The sequence below is a fragment of the Hyperolius riggenbachi genome, chromosome 10 (genome assembly GCF_040937935.1).
Source record: "Hyperolius riggenbachi isolate aHypRig1 chromosome 10, aHypRig1.pri, whole genome shotgun sequence".
NCBI lineage: Eukaryota > Metazoa > Chordata > Amphibia > Anura > Hyperoliidae > Hyperolius > Hyperolius riggenbachi.
The window spans coordinates 199,616,158-199,639,914 of record NC_090655.1 but is presented as its reverse complement, the minus strand read 5'-3'; the positions used below and the strand labels follow the sequence as shown (position 1 = coordinate 199,639,914).

The 23,757-nt window shown below is 44.0% G+C and overlaps 1 protein-coding gene across 1 annotated transcript in view; it reads left to right on the top strand.

Annotated features, from left to right (window-relative positions):
- LOC137534215 (zona pellucida sperm-binding protein 1-like) overlaps positions 1-23,757 on the top strand; it is a 41,996-nt gene that overhangs the window by 13,693 nt on the left and 4,546 nt on the right. The window contains exons 2-9 of the mRNA XM_068255619.1: positions 3,569-3,690; positions 9,748-10,048; positions 10,238-10,381; positions 12,250-12,425; positions 12,495-12,592; positions 13,827-13,954; positions 16,527-16,716; positions 23,131-23,248. Of these exons, the coding sequence (XP_068111720.1) occupies positions 3,580-3,690; positions 9,748-10,048; positions 10,238-10,381; positions 12,250-12,425; positions 12,495-12,592; positions 13,827-13,954; positions 16,527-16,716; positions 23,131-23,248 (1,266 nt within the window). The 5' untranslated portion in view covers positions 3,569-3,579. The remainder of the gene's footprint in view (positions 1-3,568; positions 3,691-9,747; positions 10,049-10,237; positions 10,382-12,249; positions 12,426-12,494; positions 12,593-13,826; positions 13,955-16,526; positions 16,717-23,130; positions 23,249-23,757) is intronic.

Here is a 23,757-nt window from a genome sequence, read left to right as displayed (position 1 = left end):
TTGAAAGCACGTTAGGCCTGCAATTTAGCATTCAATGTGATTTCTGCCCTTAAAACGCTGCTTTGCGTCACATCCAGATTTTTCACCGGGACTTTTGGCATGTATCCCACTCCGCCATGCCCCCCTCCAGGTGTTAGACCCCTTGAAACATCTTTTCCATCACTTTTGTGGCCAGCATAATTTTTTCTATTTTTCAAAGTTTGCCTCCCCATTGAAGTCTATTGCGGTTCGCGAATTTTTCCGCGAACCGAACCTTCTGCGGAAGTTCACGAACCCGGTTCGCGAACCGAAAATCGGAGGTTCGCGACATCTCTACTAGTTTAGGTGCCACCAGTGTTGGTAGCTAGGTACAGTTGCCCCCAGTATAGGTTAGCCAGGTACAGTTGCCCCCAGTATAGTATATCCCGTGAATCTGTGATCGATGTAGGTCTGTAGAAAACACAGGTACGGGACAATGAGTTTGCTTTGTTCATTGCTTTGTTCATCCGGTAACCTTCCAGTGAGGATTTTTGGATGCTCAGTTTTGAGCTTCCGCCTACGATCCCATCTGCAGACCATTGTGCTGCTGTTTCCTTCTAGTGTCATGTTGAAGTCTGTTTAAGTTAGGGAGAAAAGCTGCTGGCACTAGATGTGAATCAGAGGTGGATTGGCTCCACTACCGGAGTATTGGGCAGTACGGTGGCATAGTGGTTACCATTGGCCTCTGAAGAAGCTTATTGTTAAGCGAAACGACTGTCAGGCCATTGTCACCCCCACCGCACTCCCGCTGTCTGAATAATGTTGAGTAAAGGTACCCTATTTGCAAGTTACAGTGCCTCAAGCTTTTTTTCTTCTGTTTAACACGTCACGTTGAAGTCGGATGTTTGTGCCTCACATGGTTGAGCGTGTGTACATGGCTTTATTTTAAGCACACTTTACCTCAAGAACGCCTCTGGAAGCCTATGACAGCCATTCGTGGCTGACTGTGGGGAGGGGGAAAAATAGTTATATTTAAAAATAAGATAAATATTGATTAAAAAAGTAAACACGGGGGGGGGGGGGGGGGGGATCAAGACCCCACCAACAGAGAGCTCGGTTGGTAGAAAAAGGTGTGATCACTAGTGTGCCCTGCAGCTTGGCCTTAAAGCTGCAGTGGCCTATTTTCAAAGAAATAGCCTGGTCTTTAGGGGGGGTTTAGCACTGTGGTCCTGCGTACACATGCCAGGTTGAGGCGGCTAATAAGACCGTCGCAGTCAATATTCCGGTGTGTGTGCAGCAGCCCTTGACAAACCGCTGCTACTTGGCTAGATTTCCACCCAGCGAATCAACTCAGGTAAGAGACGGCCAACTGCTTTGTCCGCACTGCTTGCTCTGCCCGTTGCGTAACATCCCATGTGCGCAATCCCTCATCCCTCCACTTTCCCGCTAACCGAACTCATCGCCAGCTGTACAGCCGACGTGTTTGTATCGTCCGGCTCAGCATTGTTGCCCAAGGGATCAGGTCCCAATGTCTGATGGGCAACATTATGCTGGGCATACATTGATAACATTATGCCGGCGCATCCCCGCTCGTCCGCGCGGATCGATCCCCGCTCGACCTCGCCGGCGCACCTTATCAGCTGCTAGATTCCCCGCTATTGTCTGCCGGTGGGTATTGAGCAGGAAATCCATCCGGCAGGTCATCGGACCTGTCTGATATTACCAATCGAGCCATTAGGCTCGATTGATAAGGCTGCTCAACTCCCGTGTATGCCCAGCATTAGTCAGCCTGTGTGTTCGGGCCTTTAGACTTAAAGAACTGAAGCAAGAGGGATACGGAGGCTGCTATATTTCCTTTAAAGCAATACTAGGTGCCTGGCTATCCCGCTGAGCCTTTTCTTTTAATATGTTTAGCTATACACCCTGAACATTGTCAGATCTGTCAAGATTAGCCGCATGCTTGTGTCTGGTGTTATTCAGACACTACTGCAGCCAAATAGATCAGCACAGCTGCCAGGCAACTGCCTCCATAAACCTCTCACTTCAGTTGTCCTATAAGTGTTCAAGATAACCAAGACTATAATCTGGACTTACTTTAATAAAAAGCTGTTTAAAACTGTAATAGAATCAGCAGGTGCCAGAAGCAGTAACTGACTTGTTCGCCTGTAAATAAGTACTTTTAAAACTGCATGGCCACAGAGCTTCCACAACACTTTGGATAAAAATGGATACGGCGGACTTGCAGGCCATCCAGCCCACTTGCGGTACGGTTTGGTGGGGATTTGTGGGTTCAGGTAGGGCAAAATCTAGGGTGCCAGGACATCTGTGCCTATAGGCTCCTGTGAGGTAAATCCAGGCCTGTATACTAGGTTAGGTTTGGCTTTCTCTTATGTTGTCTTATTTTCCTTGCACTTTGTGCTCGAGTCTCTAGTAACTACTTTATTGTGTGCAGCCACCCCGAGTGATCGATCCCTCTGGGCCTCGGGGTTCCTGGAATATACCCTTCCCTCTTCGTGCTGAAGTTGGGATAAGCTGAGGCTCTCAGGAGCTCAGATTGGGGCAGCCATGTCACTTTTTTTTTTTCTAAAGTGGTTACAGTAGCTGTTTTCTTTGTCACCTTATTCTTTAATATGCTGGTTATGTAGACTTGTCATTACATGGTTTTGATATGAGTAGTTGTTCTGTGGTTATGATATCGCAGCACTGGAGCGCTGTTGTTTTGCACACTTATGATTCCCCCCCACCCCTACTTTTAGATACTTTTTAAATTGAAAGATGCTGAAGAGTTAATTTAAATAGAAGATGAAAAATGATCTCCTGGGAGAAAAAGTGAGTTTTCAAACTTGTCAATAAAATTTTGTTTGAGAGTCTGAAGCGAGAATAAATCTCGCTTCAGACCTCATAGATAGCAGGGGCACGTGTGCCCCTGCTAAACCGCCGCTATCCCACGGCTTAACGGGGGTCCCTGATCCCCCAAATCCCCTCGTTTCAGCAGGGGAGCGCTTCCTGGTTGGGGCAGGGCTAACCGCCACAGCCCTGCCCCACGAGCGTCTGTCAGCGCGTATCTCCGCCTCTCCCCCGCACCTCTGTCTTCCTTCACTGAGAGGGGCGGGGGAGAGGCGGTGATGCGCCGCTGATAGACGCGACTGGAGGCAGGGCTGCAGCCGTTAGCCTTGCCTCCAGGAGCGACCAAGTCTGCGACCAAGTGTCGCAGTGGGGGGTTTGGGGGTGAAGGGACCCCCGTTTAGCGGCGCTATAGCGGCGGTTTAGCAGGGGCACACGTGCCCCTGCTAACTATGAGCTCTGAAGCGAGATTTATTCTCGCTTCAGTCTCTAAGTCACCAGCAAGAAAGAAATTACTTTAAAAAAATTAACAGTACTTTTCAACCTATGTTTTGGTACTTTTTCAATTGCAAAGTGCTGAAAAGTTCATCTAATTTGAAGTTGAAAAAGTATCTCCTAGGAGGAAAAGTAAATTGGGCCAATGTGTTACTTACCTGTCTTTTTATTACTGAAAATTCTTGTTTTAAAATAAAGAATATAAAAAAAAAAACCCTTTTAATGGAACATGTGCAAACATGATTTTTTTTTTTTTTTTTTTTTAACTTAGATGAGTTTGGAATGGCTTATGACGTTGATGGATGTATTTCAAAATGTGTCTTCACAACTCAAAAACCAGATGGAACTACTGTCTTTTACGTGTCTTTCAGCATCTGCATTTCACATCGGAAGGTTTGTATTTGGTGTCTGTGTGTCAAAACCAGGGAGTTGATGAATATTTGATGGGCTTCATATGCATATCCCGCTATTTTAAGATGCATAAATATGCTTCAAATGACCAAAACTTGCGTCAACTCAGTTTTTGCATTTCATTGACCAGTCTTGTTCAAGACCTCTGATGGTCCCACGTTTAGGAAAAGTTAGATGATTTGACTCTGAGGGTAGGGAAACACTACAGAACGCTCTGAAAGATTGCTCTACTGCCATAGCCATGCCACCCACCCTCCATACCATAAGGGATGACCAATCATTTCTAATTTGCTTCTTAGCCCTACCCAAGAGACACTCATTGGTGGTGGTGCTAGCAAATTCAATTTGGCAAGTGTTTATGCGAACCCAAGTAGTTTAACAAAACTTTCTGCCCCTGCCATTTGACCATACACACTAGCCTGTACTGGCGCAGAAGATGGCCTTTGTGTGCTTGAAAAGGAATTGGGAACCTACCAAGTCAAAGACCTCAAGTGGCTGGTTTTCAGTGATTACTTACTTGGCCCCATCCCCTCTCCACCTGCATGACTACAAACCTAGTTCCTGCTTCCAATGTAAAGGTTGGTGTATGGTCAGGCGTGTGAAGGGGGCTGTTGCTCCTGTCCCAGAAAGTATTAAAAGGAGCCAGAGGTAAGAGACAGAGGCTTCCAAATGTATTCAGTTTAAACAATACCAGTTGCTGGCAGTCCTGCTAATCTCTTGAGCTGAGTAGGTGGCACCACCTGAGGAAGCAGCAGATTTGGGCGCATGAGACAAGTGGATAAAAAGGGCGCCCCATTCACTCCCATTGTAAATATCGTTTAATGGGCGCCGAACAGGGAAAAAAGGGCGGCGGAGATTAACGTTTTACAAACGGCGCTCGATATTTAATGTTTTATAACTGTGCTTGTGGTGACTTACGTTTAGAAAATGAGCCTGTGACGAATAACGTTTATAAAAATACTAAACATATTTATCCTATTTAATTAAAACATTATTTACCATTTTAACCCTTACTGTTTGTAAAACATTATTCACAAAATAAAGCGATCAGTACGTAACGTAAATTGCAATATATTTTTTACAATCACTATTTGTAAAACATTTCTAACACATTATTATCCACCTAAAAAAATTATTTAAATTTTTTTATTTAATTTTTTTTATTTATTAATGTTTGTAAAACATTATTATCCATAGGGGGTCTTAGGTTTAGGCACCACCAGGGGGGTCTTAGGTTTAGGCACCACCAGGGGGGGTCTTAGGTTTAGGCACCACCAGGGGGGGTCTTAGGTTTAGGCACCATCAGGGGGGGTCTTAGGTTTAGGCACCACCAGGGGGTCTAGGGCAGTGATGGCTAACCTTGGCACTCCAGCTGTGGTGGAACTACAAGTCTCATGAGGCATTGCAATACTCTGACAGTTCTAAGCATAACTCGAGGAGGCAGAGGCATGATGGGATTTGTAGTTTTGTCGCAGCTGGAGTGCCAAGGTTAGCCATCACTGGTCTAGGGGTTAGGGATAGGTACAGGGTGGGCTTTGGGTGGTTAGTTTTAGGCACCCCCAGGAGGGTCTTAGGTTTAGGCACCCCCAGGAGGGTCTTAGGTTTAGGCACCCCCAGGAGGGTCTTAGGTTTAGGCACCCCCAGGGGGGTCTTAGGTTTAGGTACCCCCAGGGTGGGTCTTAGGTTTAGGCACCCCCAGGGGGGGTCTTAGGTTTAGGCACCCCCAGGGGGGTCTAGGGGTTAGGGATAGGTACAGGGAGGGTTCTGTGTGAGAGTAGGGTTAGGTATAGTTTTAGTACAATTTTAATAATACTAATCAACAGTTATTATGAATGTACTTATATTAATATTGTTATAAACAATATTTTCACATTTTATTATAATAAACGATAAATCAAGATTATTCATAACAATATATAATTATAATGTTTAAACAAATACTGTTTTTAACAAACTTAATTATAAGTTTCAGTTTAGAAACAGGGAAGATTAACGTTTTAAGAATTGCCGATTTCATACACATTATTGATTTATAAATTCTTAACACTATTTATTTGTAAACGAAATTCTACACAATATTTTTATAAACGATAATATTGCTTATCGTTTACACCACGCGCCCTTTTTTCCCGACGCCCTTTTTTGATGTACGCCCACCTGATCCCAGGCTGTGCTGCTTCTATGCGGCTACCTTGTTTGGCATCTGGTGGTTTGTCCTCGCTTTATGATTGTCCAGATGTTTATTACCCAGTATTGTCAGTTTATGATATTCAGATACACTTTGTATTTATAAAGGCCTGAAGAATAGTCCTTTTGACTCTAAACAAAAACAAAAGTTTGCTTTCCTAAAACAGAAAGAATTTGCGATAATTCAGGTTGGAGTGAGCTCGAGATGTCTCCCAGGCACCACTGCTGAATATATGCAAATTAACCATTGTACCCTTAGAAGCTAAACACACCTCCTCTAAACAAGTAGATGTTGTCGCCTGGCTTGAATATTTATTCTCCACTTGTATTGCATTAAAGGGAACCTAAACTGAGAAGGATATGGACTTTTTCTTTTAAAATAATACCAGTTGCCTGACTCTCCTGCTGATCTTCAGTGGCGTGGCTATGGAGCTATGGGCCCTGGTGCAAGTTTTACATTGGGCCCCCCTGTCACGGAACAGCTGTGAGAAACACAGGCGAATTGGGAAGATTTGCGCAGTCGATTTTCTGATCACTTCCCGGTTAGATTTGCGCAGTCATTGCAGCGATCAGAATGATTTTTTTCTTTTCCTGAAGTATGTCTGTTCACCAGTAAAGTTAATGTTTGTGTAATTAGCTGGTTCAAAAGAAACTTACAGCTAAATGTGTTTCAGTACCATTTGGCTTAACCTACTTTAGAATGCAGGGAGCACAGAAGACAGTTCACACGTACCTGTTCCAACTCTGACCAGGCAATTAACCTCATCAGTTACCTGTGAACGACAGCATACACAGGAATAGTCAGGAAAACCCACAGTAGGGGGCCTATTCAGAAACTGCAGTCACATAGACAGAACTGCAGCGACACAGCATGGTTTCGTCCTATGGACAGCCCAATGAAAATATAGCCAGTCATTTTTTGGTAAGATTGTAACAGAATGCCACTGACTATCTCTACGAAAATAACACATATAGGCGCAGTTGAAATTGCGCACATTTTAAGAGATTGTGGGAGTTCGTAGCCCATTCCTAAGTAGTTATTAATTTTGGTGCAACCACTTGGGATAGACTCAGGATTCTTGGTCTCTGTATGATTCCCAAAATACACTGTGTATTAATCTGTTATCAGCGCAAATGTGGCATTTATCGGTTTTGAATTACAGCGTTTTAGAAGTTTAAACCTAAATCTCCAAGGATTGAGCTGTGATTGGTTTGTCAACCAGAGGGGTGGGCTTGGTCCCACCCCAAAACTAGCTTCCTTAAAACCAGGATGCATACAAGGAGTCCTCCCTTGTGTACCATCACCTGATCCAGCCAGCCAGGGGACCATGTGGCTGGCGGCCATTTCCTGAACTGAAACACAGGACATTTTCCATGTGCTCAGATTTCCCAGAAAGGACATTTCACCTGACCTTAAGTATACGTATTTTATTCCATTTTTATTTTCATACTGCGCTACTAATGTCTCTATAATTGTTGATTTTTATGATTTTCTGTATATATTATTTATATTGCATTACTAAACGACTAAGTAATTTATTTGTTCAGCTACCCCTGCTATTCATCCGCATAAACTGAACCCTAGCTTCTGAAGAGTCGCTACTACTGTTAGCTAGATAAATTAGTGTTTAACCATTTTATTTGCAGGTATTAGTCTAGTATAGTTAGGACTCCTACCCTTACTTGGGAGTGGTGGCAGTTTTACCCTGAAATAGTGTGTAGTTTGTATTACCGTAACTCACAAGCTTCCTTCTAGTCGGTCTGCTGCCAAAATACCAGCGGTTTCTGCGCAACGCATGCGACCACAGATTGCATGATCTGTGTGCTGAAACCGATTGGAAGGCTTGTGACACCCCCAAACAGTCTATACGTAACACTTGATTTGGCACAACAAAGGCTGCCAAGGTCATCCACAGTATTAGGGCCCGTTTCCACTATTGCGGTTTCCGCCGCAATTCCGCAGTTTCCAACGCACATGAATCGCACGGGGAAACTCTGCCATAGGGGATACCGGCGCCGCAGCCGAATCGCTTGAATCGCAGAATTCGTGGCGGAGGCTGCGAATCCTATAGCCGTGCATGGCACGGCTTATGGTGTTTGCCTGCGATCCCACCCACCCGCTCAGTGCCAGCGTGCGTCTGCGAGACTCATGCCGCACTAGTGGAAACGAGCCCTTATAGGTGCAAGAAGGGGATGGTAAACTGTTTAATAATTACTACTATTCAAAGCATCTATAGAAGTGATTACCACCACAGGACCAATAAACTGCTAATACTTTTGCTGAAGAAGGGCCCGATGGGGGCCCCTCTGGCCCCGTTGCAGTCGCTATATCTGCAACCCCTGCTGATCTTGGGCTTGATTCACAAAGCCGTGCTAAACAGTTAGAAGTGCCGTTCGCTGACTTTTGCGTGTGAAAATTGCTGCAATTTGCACGCGCAAAAGTCCGCGGACGCGCGAATCGTGGCACTTTGTGCGCGCAAAAGTCCGCCAACGGCACTTCACGTGCTAACTGTTTAGCACGGCTTTGTGAATTAAGCCCCTTATCTCTAATACTTTTAGCCACAGCCCCTGAATAAGCATGCAGATGAGGTGCTCTGACTGAAGTCAGACTGGATTATAGCTGCATGCTTGTTTCAGGTGTGTGATTCAGCCACTACTGTAGCCAGAGATCAGCATGACTGGCAAGCAACTGGTATTGTTTAAATGGAAACATCCATATCCCTCTGTTTAGGTTCCCTTTAAATTAGTATACGGATGAATTGTTGCATTGAAGAATTTTGTACACTTGTACACTTTTTTGTATATGCAAGTTCACTTTTGCTGGTTTCCTGAATTTTTTTTTTTACTTTTTATATCCTTGTAATCGCCAATCGGTTATAAAACAATGAAGATTGCCTGGCTGTCCTGCCAATCCTCTGCCTCTAATACCTTTAGCCATAGACCCTGAGCAAGCATTCAGATCAGGTGCTTTGTCTGAAATCTGACTAGATTGGCTGCTTGCTTGTTTCAGGTGTGATTCAGACACTATTGAAGTCTGCAGGATGCCAAGCAATAGGTATTGTTTAAAAGGAAATAAATATGGCAGCCTCCATATAGTGTACCTCTCACTTCAGAGGCACTTGAAGGATGCCTAAAAATGCTGCTAGTGGTAAAAAAAAATTGGGGGGGGGGGGGGGGATTTTTCAGCAAATGAAGAAATTTCTACATCTGAAATAAAGCATATGTGCAGAGGCGGGGTGTAACCCCCCCCCCCCCCCCCCGCAGCTGGTGCAGAGGCGGGTCCCCTCTAGATTGAGTAGCACTTTTAAGTCTAGTACTAGGATATACCTTGGTAGCTTCAGCAATGCATCATTGTCACACTTCTTTACACATCACGATAGGCACTTTCTGTATAGAAATACCATTAGCACTGGAAACACAAATCTAATCAATTTATTCAAATACAAATGCTGAAATGATCTATTTACTTGCATTAGAAACAGTACATTGTTGGGCAACATGGTGGCGTAGTGGTTAGCGTTCTCGCCTTGCAGCGCTGGGTCCCTGGTTAGAATCCCAGCCAGGGCACTATCTGTGTGGGTTTCCTCTGGGCACTCCGGTTTCCTCCCACATCCAAAAAGCCTATAGATAAGTTAATTGGCTTCCACCTAAAATTGGCCCTAGACTACGATATATATACCACATGATACATACATACATATATACTATGGTAGGGATTAGATTGTGAGCCCCTCTGAGGGACGGTTAAGTGACAAGACAACATACTCTGTACAGCGCTGCGGAAGATGTCGGTGCTATATGAATACTAAATAAGTGTAGTATCTAAGGCTTTGTCCTATTGTTTCCTAGTAGCAGGGAGTGTGGACCCTCCAGGTGCGGTTGCATGGCACTGACAAGACAGAAGATCTGGATCTAGTTTGCCCCAAAAAAGAGAAACATCCGCGAGTGATTCCGCACACACACAGGCCCATGAGTACGAAGAAGCCTTGGCTTAGCACTACAGCGGATCCTACTCTGCAGACAACTCCTTTATCAACAGCTAAGGTGGACTTCAAGTCAACAACACAGCCTATTGTGACCACAAGTCCATTTCCTCTTGTGAGAGTAACATCAACTCCATCTGTGCTGCCGGAAGGAACCACTAAATGTCCAGGTATGGACAATGTCCTGTGACTAATATACATGCCATAGCTTTGCATTCTAGTGATTCATTAGTATAAAGGTTGGAGGGTTCATGACTTGCTGACAATCTTCTAATGCTCCATAACTCGGGTGGTAAATATCTATCCAAACTATCCCCATTGTTCCTACTCTAACTGGTGTATTTGCTCTCCATCTACAGATATCCTGAATGAATCGCAGTGCATCGTGCCTTCAGAGAGGATCGCTTGCTTAAATTCTAGCGTCTCCCGTGACACCTGCTTGTGTCATCGCTGTTGCCATGATCCTGCGGATCCCATCACCCCTTGTTATCATGGACACACTGGTGAGTGCTCAGCTCTTATGTTGGATACACACCATGCGTTTCTGCGTTCGATGCGTCCGTCGATACGCATCGATTTGATTATTTCCGACATGTCCGATTCAAGCTTCGATGGATCGTTAGTTCGATTTGCCATACTTTACATGGCAATCGACCTAAAAATCATCGAAATGCGTTAGGAAATGCTCGGAAATCGAATCGACTCGTATCGACGGATGCATTCGACGCGGAAACGCATGGTGTGTATCCAGCATTAGGACTATGAAACGTCAGGTTTGTGAAAAGACTTTTTTAGAACTGAAACCATCTGTAAACTGATCTCAAGGTTCTGGGAGCAACAAACAGGAGTGGAATAGTGCATGTGTACAGTGAGGAATGGATGCATTCACAATCTGCATTCTCCCCCTATACACATATGACATTGGCTGCTTTGTTTCTTACCCTTGTTGACCAGTCTTTGCCTAGATGGCAGCTTTTCACACTTCCTCCCAGTGGCAGTGAAGGATCTTGTCAAATTAGCTCCCAAGTTATATGAAAGCTGACATATTATTTTCCTTTTTAAGCAATACCAGTTGCCTGGCTGTCCTGCTGATCCTCCGCCTCTAATACTTTTAGCCATAGACCCTGAACAAGCATGCAGCAGATCAGGTGTTTGACAGGATTAGCTGCATGCTTGTTTCAGGTGTACTTCAGACACTACTGCAGCCAAATAGATCAGCAAGGCTTTTAGGCAAATGGTATGGCTTGAAAGGAAACAAATATGGCACCATCCATATTACTCTGGGTTCACTTTAACACCTTCAGACAGGCTCTTAAGACCTAACTTGACAAAACTGCTGCTCTTCTGCATTCTGTAACAATTCAGGCCTTTTTTTTTAAACCAGTCCATTTTCCCTACCTACTGCATTATTTCCCTCTGCATAGAATTCTGATTAGGGAGAATCCTCTTCTTCAGTGCCATTGTTTAATTGTAGAAAGACAAAAGGAAAATGGAGAGCCCCCGATAGTGTAGTATGTTACATTAATGTACAAAATGATACTCACAAACGAGGGTTACTGCTAAGGCAACTACTGATAGATTACTCAGGTTAAGACGTTGCTCTCTGTAGGCTGGAAGAAGGGGGAACACCGATCCACCAAGGGTGGACTAAAGCTGGCAGATAGTATTTAAACAGAGGCGCCAACAATAGCATAAAACTAACTAAAAGCAGTTTAAAACTGGAAGCACCGGTGGAGTTGCCTCTCCAAGGATGACTTTTTTGTTGAATTCCAGCAAAAAATAACTTAACTATTCCACAGTACTGCAACATGTTTCGCAGGTGCAACCCACTTCATCAGGCAAATTAGGGAGCAACTAAAACAAGTGTAGTGAAGACCAAGTGCCTTTTACACTGCTTTTAACTTTTTATCCTTTTGTTGGCACCTCTGTTTAAAATACGATCTGCAAATGTTTGTAATTTGCACTCCAATAGTGATCGCTAAAGGTAAAGAACTGTAGAGTCCTGGCAGGGATAACCACATCACTGGGGTTAAATACTGTTGATAAGGAAATGCCAGTTTTTTGTCAACCAGATGTCACTGCTAGCATTGTGGTAGAAAAATATTTGTTAAATTGAACTGTGGTGTTTATACTACTGCCCTGTATGGTGATGTATTTCTGTTATGCTGCATGATTGCATGTTCTAGACTTGTTCATTCCTGTTCCTGCCTGTCTGTGTACTGGATGCAAATCATGGCTTGATGTACAGCAGCTGTAACTTGCAGAATAACTGGAACTAGGTTTATTTCCATCAGTGATTACGGAACACCTGAACGCCTCAGTTATTCACGGTTGAGAGGTTAATTGGCTGCTGCACCTTCTGTTCCTACAGTGACACCTGAATGCTCCCCGGATGGCTCCTTTCAGCTGGTTATATCACGTTTTGTCACCAGACCCCCCTTGCTTCTGACATCAGTTGTTCTGGGCCCTGGAACATGTCCTCCTCCAGCTATAATAGGAGACTTTCTTGTGGTCAAAGGTCGGCTCCGGACTTGCAGCTCCCACCAGGTAAGATTATTTTTTTTTCTTATGTAAAACCATAATGGAGTATAGGTAACATATTTTGTGTTGTCTTAGTTTTTCCAGGGACAGCTGATGTACGAATTGTCAATTTCCGCAAGGCCCGATGTCCTGGACTCCCCACAAGGATCAATAACTCGGGACAGCATCCTGATGTAAGTATTTCTGAAGGTCTCACTTTACCAGTAGACCAGGTCCTTCATTCTGTTGAGGATCAGAAGTTAAAAATGTTGAATGCTTCATTCAGATATTAAACATGGAGGTAAAAAAAATAGCTGTTGTATGATTAGTAATCACCTCAATAGCTTCTACTGTATTTGTATTGCAAATCGGCAGAAAACTCACCGATCATTAGGGCCTCTCACCTAGGCAACCAACGTTTTGGAGTTCTTGGTCTGCCGAGGACTTTAAGGCTAGAGACCTCAAGTGTCCTCCCTCATACTCCATCCAGAGATCTGGACTTCTTGAAGTCAAACGTGATTCTGAAATGGCTGTCCTTCTAAAGCTGTTTCTGGCCTTAAGAACCTTTAGATGGGCTAAAAGCCACTCCTACACGCGATCGCCACTCCGGAGACTGTTAGATGGCGTATAATTACCCGTACAGCGTTGCGATCTGCAGCAGCGATGTACTGGGGACAGCCATGCGACACGGCTGTCCCCTCCAGGGGATAAGAGGTGATCGGCTGTCATAGGCTGAAGCTATGACAGCTGATCACAGTGATTGGCTGGCGGGGGGAGGCAGGGGGGACCTAGGGGGGAAAAATGGTTAAATTGATTAGCAAATAACAAATATTTATAAAAAATAAAATGAACACATGGAGAGCGATCAGACTCCACCAACAGAGAGCTCTGTTGGTGGGGAGAAGGGGGGGGGGGGGATCACTTGTGTGCTGTGTTGTGCGGCCCTGCAGCTTGGCCTTAAAGCTGCAGTGGCCTATTTTACAAAAAAGGCCTGGTCTTTTGGGGGTTTAACACTGTGGTCCTCAAGTGTTTAGTCCCAGTCACCCAGTGACCAACTGTGCAGTTTGAAACCCTACCATTAACTGTGTAAGAATGGCTGCAGGTTACATTTTCCCAGTGAAATTTGTATTGGTCTCCGCCCACTTTTTGGTTATGGGGATAAAAAGTAACCTATATGTTCCAAGTAATGTACTATGTGTGTTCCAAATTTCATTCAAATCCGTTGTCATTTTTGCGTTATCGAGTAACATCTAAACTTTCACATTTCTAATATTAGTAAGATAAGATTCTCTGAAAGCTGCAGTATCCAAGAATAACTACAGGGAATGAGAACATCTTTATAGGGAATTTGCATCCTTTGTTACATGTATCATTTTGTAGGCTTTTGATGGCCCCAATTTTCCTAACCAGCTCTAACTTCTCTTTCAGGGTAACAACTCAGTGTCTCTTCAATATAACTTTGTCACTAACCCTGGTGTCTGTTGTGGTGTCCCCATCTCCCTTCCCATCAGTGACCAATAGTGGAGTACTTGATGTAGAGCTGCGCATTTCTAAAGGTATTCAGACCTCAGTGTTATAGATGTCGTTGGTCAGATCCAGTATATGATGGCTATGTTAGAGATTTTTGTTTTGGAATGTGCTGCTGGACAGAAATCTATGGCATGCAATAAGAAATCTAATTGTCAATCAAGAATATTTAAAATTTGTTCTGCACATTTGCAAGTCACATTTAGTCCTGGAACCCACTAGCAGCGATTTTCTAAGCACTTGTGATTTGCATTTTAACCTCCTTAGCGGTATGCCCAACACTGCTGGGCATACCGCTCTGTGGCCCCAGGAGTCCCCCATAATTGTGCCAAATGAATGTAAACCCTGTAGCTAGCACTAGGCTAGCTAGTAAAGGTGCTGGGCACCCCTGGATCCCCCCGATCCCTCAGTTTATACATTACCCCCCCCAGATCCAGCGATCACGCAGCCTCCCTGCACAGCTCCGGTCTCTCTATGGGGAGGATCGCACATGACGTCATGACGTCGGCGACGTCATGACGTCATGTGCGATCCTCCCCACAAAAAAGAGCGGAGCTGTCCGGGGAGGCTGCGCCGACCGCTGGATCCAAGCTGGGTAATGTATAAACGGGGGATCGGGGGGGGGTGCCAAACACTTTTACTAGCTAACCTAGTGCTAGCTGAAGGGTTTACATTCATTTGGCACAATTATTTTATTATCCGGAGAAAAAGTAACAACCTCCTGAGCAGCGTAACGCTCAGGATGTTAAACTATGAAACAGAGCAGAGCTAATGACCCTTTGAACTTCCCTGCAGTAAAATCTTATCTGAAGTTATTTCACGGTTTCTTTGATATATAAGTGCTTCAGAAAACTGTTCTGCTGTTTGACTAAATTAGTTGGAGAGCTCAGAGAAGCTTTTACATGACACGTTTCTTAACTCTTCCTGTACAGGAAACAATATAAGACTCATATATTTGCTACTCATGTTATATTTCTTAGCTGTACTACACATACAATTCATTAGATCGTAAGTCTATTTTCCCTTCTGATTCCCTTTAAGTGTCCCTCTTTCTTATCTCAAAGTTGAAAGGAATGGGTCATGGGTGGGGAGCACTAGACACCAGGGAACTGTATAAAAGAGAGACACCAGGGAACAGTATAGGAAGAGGGGGCCCTGGACCTCCAGGGAATGCTGTATAAGGGAGAGAAGACTACCAGGGAAGTTTTATATGGGGAAGGGGAAGCCTCACACTATCAGGGAAAACATAAAGGGGGCTGCCACTAGCTCACCAGGAAATCTGATGTCATCAGGAGATTGAGGGAGAAAAAAAACAAAGGGTTAACACTCTGGATTGTCTCAGCAGGCACAGAAAAACATGACTTCATCCCTCCTCCTGCTCTGAGCTGTGTTCCCATTGGCAATATTTTACATTTAAAGCTTAAAATGTACATTTATGTAATCTACCCTCATGTACCTGAGACAGTGACGACTTCAAGGGGCTTGTAACATACCCCCCAAAAATTGCCTAAAAAATAGTGCCCTAAATATCTATGTACATTTTTTTTTTCTAAAAATACTGTATTTTTTTAACTATAAGACTAAAAAAGTCACTGCGTCTTATAGTCCAAATGCAGGGCGTTCCTGACTTGTGAATGCCTGCCAATACCAACCTCCAACCCACCGCAATGTCAGGGACTCCTTGTACTGTGCCCATGCAGAGGACGACATGGGGACAAATGGAGGACACTGTAACACAAAGAGGCATAGAGGGAGGACACAAGGGGGACAGAGGACACAGGGAGGCACAAGGGGGATAAGGTACAAAGGGGGCATAATCCACAAGATGCCCCTTCACCATGGATGTATCAGATTTAGTATATTCCCCCCCCCCCCCCTTGTTTTTCGTCTTCTAAACCCAGGTGTCTTATGGTCAGGAGCGTCTTTTACTCCGAAAAATCCTGTAGGTCCCTATATGTTGCCAATTATTTTTTTTTTACCTGGTCTGTGTGCCTCTACCAAACTGCAGTGCCAAAAGGATTGTGGGAAGTCTTCTCTAATGCTGGGCATGCACCATACATTTTTTCTTATCAATTGAGCCGCTGATGGCTCGATAAGTTCCGACATGTCCGATTGCCCGCCGGATCGATTCCACACTTGATACCCGCGGGCAGGACAATGGAACTAAACGAGCGCAAGATAAGGAAGCGTCCGCGGGGACAAGCGGGAATTGATCCAGGCGCGAGCGGGGATGCGCGGGGACGCGTCGTGAGTCGATCCGGCGGCTAATCGAGCCGCAGAAACGTATAGTGTATGCCCAGCATAAAGAAACTTCCCTTAACAAGCATGCAGATCAGATGTTTCTGATAAAACTGACAAGATAAGCTGCATGCTTGTTTCAGGTGTCAGTCATGTTTTTAAAAGGAAGTAAATATGGCAGCCTTCATATGTCTTGCACCGTGTTCCTTTTAAAGCAGCAATGCACCAAAATGTGGGCCAATTCCCGCCACCCCAGTACATAAGTTAAGTTCAATATTTTCCAAGATTTAAACAAGGAGCAGTCTGTTTGCATATGCAGTAAATGCTGTATGTATGTTCAGTTTGCGTTGTCATTTGTTCCAGGTTCAAACTTTTCAGAGTTCTACAGCTCTGCTGACTACCCACTTCAGATTCTCCTGCGAGAATTTATTTTCTTTGAGGTCAGACTCCTACAGCCTTCTGATCCCAGATTGCATCTCCGCCTGCATCACTGCTGGGGCGCCCCAAGCCTGGATCCAGCTGCTGGTGTCCGCTGGCCTCTGATCAACAATGGGTAAGGCCAAATACTGCTATGACTTTGAGTACATGCAGAAGCCCAATTCCTGAGCCCACAATTCTCTCACTTGACTTCCCTGTTACATAAAACCAGTTTTGTTGATGGCAGTTTTGGTCAGGAACCGGTCCGACGAAGGCTTTTTATAAGCCCAAAGCTCACTGTTTATCTCTAAGTTGGCCAATAAATGGTATCCTGATTCAAAACTCCTTGTTAATGGCAAGTAACGTTATGGAAGAATATTCTGTAAGCTGCTCTTCACCATATCATTCTGATGCATTGCTATGAAGGTCAAAGCCACTTGGCTATGCCTGTTACAGGAAGCCATGTATGGTTTCTAAAGCACTGCCTGCCCAGTTTTCAGGTGGTCACTTTCTGGCTTTGAATAATGGTAATGACCTGGGATATTGATGTAATACAAACCCCAAAACCCTTTTGCATCACTTTCTCTTCTGTTTTTTTTTTATCTTGGCCAAAGCACCTGACTGTTGCCTTTGATGTACAGTAGGTTTTGAGCTGTTCATGTGGGTTTGATTTCCAGCTCAGGCCAGTATGTAAAATAAAGTCAAGGCACCCTAATTATCCTGGTTGCCCGTAGTGCGTGCCTTCAGTGGCTGTATCCCTGAAACGCGTTCTGTCAGGAGAAATGTGTTTGTTTTTTTGGTTTTTTTTTACTTTCACCCCAGTATGGTCTGTAGAGATGGGACACAAAGGTTCCCAATACAGGCTGGGTACTCAAACTATATCAAAACAGTGGATTGAGCGCTCCTCTTAAGGTGCCCATACACTCGTCAGATTGGCAGCAGACAGATAAGAAATGCATCTGATGATCTATCTGATGCGTTTTTAGAACATTTTTTACCAGAATAGAATTCCAATAGATTTCAGTTTGAAATCTGTTGAAATTCGATCTGATGGCATTTTTTTGCCATCAGATTTCCATTAAGGCCAATGCAAACTGATAAGCAATCTCATCAGATCGACCTAAATTTTCCACCCTGCAAGTTCGATGGAAATCCATCGAAATCGATCGAAATCGGCCGTCGATCGGCCAGAAAATCGGCTGAGTGTATGGGCTGCTTTAATGCAATATAAAGATGTGTACACACTTGAAAGATTAATGAAAGATCACAGACCAATTTTACCCCCTTCCATGTAGTATGAGAGCATACTCTACACAGTCTATTCTATTAAGCCGAGTACACCCATCAGATAAAAATCTTTGCAAGATGCTGTAAACATTATAGCCTATGAATTCAATTTGCAGGAACTGATCTTTTGCAGATACTGATCTTTTGTGTGTACAGCATCTTTGTGTAAAGCATCTTGCAAATATTTATATCTGATGGGGAGTTCAGCTCAATAGAATAGACTGTGTAGCGTATGCTCTCATACTACATGGAAGGTGGCAAAATTGGTCTGATCTTTCAGTAATCTTTCAAGTGTGTACACAGCTTAACCATAAAACTTGGATCGCTGCAAGATTGGGGGGTGTTGTCCCCTATATACATATAACAGCGCTTATACAGTGCTCACACAGTCTTGGCATAAAGTCCAACACAGTCCTTATTATTCTTATATCCGCAGACCAATAGTATAAAATACTCTCACCAGATGCTGTTGCTGATTAATCAACAGATCAGCAATTCAAGCATGAGCATATGATGTATTATCCTCCAAAAAAATCTTATTTCTTTCCACTGTATATATCAAACACAAAGGGAGAGACCATAGTGTAATCCAGTTCAAACTTCAATATAACACACTTATGACCGTTGTGCGCTCTGCACCTCCTACACCTTCAACCAAAAGGATACCACTGAGTAAAATACAGGCTCATCAGATGTATATGCTGACCATATGGGACCAGCTATCACGCTTGTTATGTTGAGAAAACTTGCTTCACTCTGCCCAGGTCCTCTCATAAACTTGCTTTACTGCACCTAGATCACACTAGAGCACTCAGAGGACAATTGTGGAACAAACATAGCTTAACCAGGTTTCAAACTTCATATGTTCAATCCCTCCACCACTATATAGAACACCTGTATGTGCCACTACAGGTGTTAATAGGCATGCAGGGAATAATAGCTTCTGCTCACTGCATATACTGGCTGACCGCAATTCGGACCAGCTACCAGTGCTTTTAAGATCTCTTCCTCCCTTTCTCCCTTCCTCCCTTTCCAATATCTTTGTATGCCAGTATCTTGTACCTTTAAACTTCAGACTGCTGCATAGTGGATTACAGCTTTTTTTTTTCCACCATAAAAACAAGAATTGCACTCACAATTTATTAAAACTTATGCACATATCATCCAATAAAATCTCACCGCCGCAGTCTCATGGATCGTCTGCCTTACCAGTCAGTAGCTCCGCCCTACTGGTTTTGTCATGTATGACTCATTTTCTCAACATCTAACAAGCGTGATAGCTGGTCCCATGTGGTCAGCATATATATATTAATATATATTGTTAATCAACAATTAAAGAGAAAAGTAACCCAGTGTAAAATAAAAAGGAAAAGAAATAAACAAATACTTAAGTTCAGATGAAATATGTCCGTTTTGGGAAATTTGAGCACATGGAAAGTCTTCCAGTTCAGAGTATATCCAAGATAGCCGCTGGCTCACTCCCCAGGCCAGCAGCAGCAGCAGCTTTCGTGACGATATGGAGGACTGGGGAGGAGTCCCCGTCAAGTTCATTTGAATGACCCAGATTTTTGGGCGGGGCCTCAGGGTCAGCCCCTGGGCTGGACAGGGTGCAGTTAACCTTTTGGGTGGAACGTTTGCGTCCACAAAAATGAAATTTGCATATTCCAGCTCACGCTTCCCGCACACAAATAATCAGATTCATAGTGCTCAGAATGACAATTCTTATATCAAACTTGGTCAGTGTCATGTGTTCTGGCACAAAGCAGCTAAATAACTTGATGGCTGCATATGTCAACAGCATAAATTTCAGCAGATCCGGATCAGCAGAATGATTTCCATACCTATCATATAAACGGTATTCCTTAAACAAAGATGAACTTCAGCCTAAACAAACATACTGTCATTAAGGTACATTAGTTATGTTAATTAAAATAGATAGGTAATATAATCTCTTACCCAGCCTGTTTTAAAAGAACAGGCAAATGTTTGTGATTTCATGGGGGCAGCCATGTTTTTGGTTGAAAGGAGGTAACGGAGCATGAGACACAGTTCCAACTGTCCTGTGTCCTGATCACCCCTCCCAGTTGCTTGGCAACGGGAATAACCTCATCAGAAATCCCATCATGTTTTTCAGTTTCAGGGGAAAAATGCCTGGGAAGTTTTCTTTGGGGTGGAGCTTAGCTCCTTTGCAGCTAAAAATGAGGCTTGGGTAAGAAAAACAAAGTTCTGATGCTGTGAAACTGTTAAAACACCAAGCTTTTTCAGTGCTGCTGAGTAGATTTTTAGTCTGGAGGTTCACTTTAAACAAGAAAAAATCATATACTACATTTATTCTCAATGTTGGCTGAACAGCTCCGGCATGTCTGGAAGAGACCAGATCCTGAATAGGCCCCCAGCTGAGTTTATCCTGTCCATCAAGGAAGCCAGCAACAGCTTTGCCATTTGGGGTTGCTGGTCCCTGAAGGAACTCCTTTTTGAACCAGTTAATTAAAACAAACATGCCTCATCAGAGAGCAAACTTATTTCATGAAGAGCTCTGCTAGCAGCAGCTGAGATGGCCAGATTTCATCAAAGGAAAAACCCCAAGGCTGCAGTCTGCTAGGACCCTACACATACAATTTGGATTGCGATCGGTGCAGAAAACAGATTGCGTTTTCTCACGGCTGATCCATGACTGGGATCAGTTGCCGGTCTGCAGGATGCAGCGGTGATATGCCTCATTACAATAGAATAGTACTGTGTGCACTGCTTATGTTTTGATGGATATGTACTACCTGATTGCCTAATTGTCCATTTAGAGGGAAATTTAAATGTCACTTATTATTTGAAATTGGGTGGGGTTATTGGGTTTTTGTCCGCTGCGTAATATGTTGGCGCTTTATAAATGCAATAAATACATTTTTATAGCAATTTGTGAATGTCTGCATTGAACCACATGCCTTGAGGAAAGGCCACCCTGCGAGGCCACTGAAACAATTGTCGGGACTTCATGTGGCTGATTGCACAATAAAAGTGCATTGCAATTCATCTGACTAGTGTGCTGATGAACTGTGCTTATATATTGAATGGAGCGACATTGCCTACGACGCATCAAGCACCCAGTGCCTGATGGTGTGCCTGCTTCATTGTGTGCAGCATACTGCTGGGGAAAGAAGAAAAGCAGCGTGCAGTAGAGCGGCTGATGTTCCCCCTACCACTGCAGTGGTGCGCTCAGTCACCCACACCAGGTTGACCAACAAGCTGGAGATATTATGGAAAAAATGGAACCTAAATAAGAGCATTTGATGTGTACACACATACTGGCTTATTTGCATACAGTAATTGTGGTCCTTTAATGAAAGTCTAATATCCTATTCATTAAAGTGGAAATTTAACCTCACTTTTTTTAGAGAACCTGTACTGAGTAAAAATATTTAAAATAAACACATGAGGTAACTTCAAATGAACATTACATGGTTACCTTGCCATCAGTTCCTCTCAGAAGCTCACCATTTTCTTCTGACAATAATCCCTTCCAGGTCTGACATTTTGTCAGATTTGAAATATATCAGTTGCTGTCAGTTATAGCTGAGAGGAAAACTGATGTACCAGGTAATGTCCATGTTTCCCTATGGCTCAAGTGGGCAATGTTGCAGTTTAACTGTGTGCTGACCAGGAAGCTGTTATGGGCAATGGCCATTTTCAAAATGGAGGACGGAAAATTCCCTTGATCAGTGAACAACCAGGACGCGGGACAGTAGAAAGACACTGAGGAGTAGACTACATGGAAGGTAAGTATGACTTGTGGATGCTTATTTTGACTTTTAATTTTCAGTTCAGGTTTTCTTTAAGAATGCCTAGCTTTTAAGATGCATCCACAGAACTAGAATAAACTGTACATAGAATAAGGAAGGGTAGTTAACCTCTTGAGGACCCCAGGCTTACACCACCCTAGTGACAGGCCATTTTTTACGCTTCAGCACTGTGCAGCTTTAAAGAAAATCTGTAATGAAAAAACCTCCCCTGGGGGTTACTCGCCTCGGGTGGGGGAAGCCTCTGGATCCTATTTAGGCTTCCACCGTCCTCCTCGGTCCCATGGCGGCGGAGAAAATCCTCCCGGAGCGGCGGCGATGTGAATATTTACCTTTTGGCTCCAGCGCAGGCACAGTATCCGCTCTTTCCACGGAGTTAGGCGAAAATAGGCGATCTCCGGGCGCCTGCGCAGTAGAGCGGACCCGACAGAAATCTGCTATTTTCGCCTATCTGTCAGAAGAGCTGCAACAGCGCCCCTGCTGGAGCCCGAAAATGTAAATATTGCACAGGCTGTCGGATTTGTCGCCTGTGCGTTCCGGGGGCTGCAGCGAGACCGCTGTGGGACACAGGACAGAGGAAGCCTCAATAGGGTCCAGAGGATTCCCCCTTCTGAGGGGAGTACCCCCCAGTGGAACTTTTTTCAGTACAGGTTTTCTTTAACTGTTCATTGCTCGGTCATACAACTTGTCACCCAAATGAATTTGACCTTTTTTCTTCCCCCTAATAGAGCTATCTTTTGGTGGTCTGATTGCTGCTGCAATCTTTAGTTTTTGTTTTTTTATTAATGAAATTTAAAAAAAAATTCTATTTCTATATCCTCCAGCAGCCAGTGCAGCATTCAGTTGAGCACTATAGGAAAAAAAATGAAGCTTCCCATGTGAAGTGTGGTCTGGTGTTAAGAGGAGCAAAAATTTAGACATCAAACCAACAAACGTTGATTCCGGTGATACCTTTAATGACCAACTGTACATGCTTATTGCAAGCTTTACGAAACATTATAGTGAACCTTAACCGTGATTAAAAAGGTTTCTTACATGGGTGCTTCCCCAAGCCCCCTGCAGCTGTCCCGTGTCCTTGCTGGTCCTCGACTATCCTCCGGTGCCCCGCCACGGTTTAGTTTCATTTTCTGCCGACATTCGGCCCCTGGCCATGTACATCCTGTCAAACTCATCTAGTGCAGTAAGAGAAACAGCGTACTGCGCCTGCGCAGAAGGCGCTTGACCGTAACGTGTACAAGTATGTGCGTGCCCAGGGGCCAACTGTCAGCCGAAAATGAAACTAACCCACCGGAGGATAGTCTAGAATTGCTGCAGGTGGCTTGGGAAGCCCCAGGTAAGTGAAACTTTTTTTCATCACGGTTAAGGTTCCCTAAGTTTCTTCAGGCATTATACAGAACTGTATCAGAAGGTACAATTGTCTGTAAAAAAAACAAAAACTGTCCAATGTGATTAATAGATGCTGCCTTTTATAGATGTCCATTCACAGGAGATGATCCAATGACTGAAGTTCTGCCCACACCTGTTCCCTCCAGCTATCAAAGATTTGTGGTTTCTGCCTTCACTTTTCTTGGTCTACCAGGCAAGTCACAGGTATGCCAGAAAAATAACCATCTCTTTTGGTGCAAATACTGCTGTTAAATGGTCAGTTTTATTGTTTACCAATTAGGTTTTTTTTTTTGCCTTATCCCCTACCCCCACTAAAATACTTTGGAGAAATCAGAGGTGGAAGTAAGATTGCTACTAGGGATGCTAATCACGAGTAATCACCAGGGCTTACTCGTGATTCAAATGAAGATTAATTGCTGCAGGTGCGCAGCAGGGATATAAGGTGTTAATTACCTATAATTCGTCCGTCTGCCCTGCATTCCAAAGAGGCTGCACGCGTCCTATTACACGCGTTGCAAGCTTCACTGCGGTCACTTCAAGCCGGAAAGGAAGAAGTGCTCTGGTGTGAGGCTTGCAACGTGACCAATAGGACGCATGCAGCTTCTTTGCAACGCAGGGCGGACAGTGGAGTTATAGGTGATACCTTATATCCCTGCCGCGCACTTGCAGCAATTAATCTTCATTTGAATCACGAATAACCACTGGAGTACAGA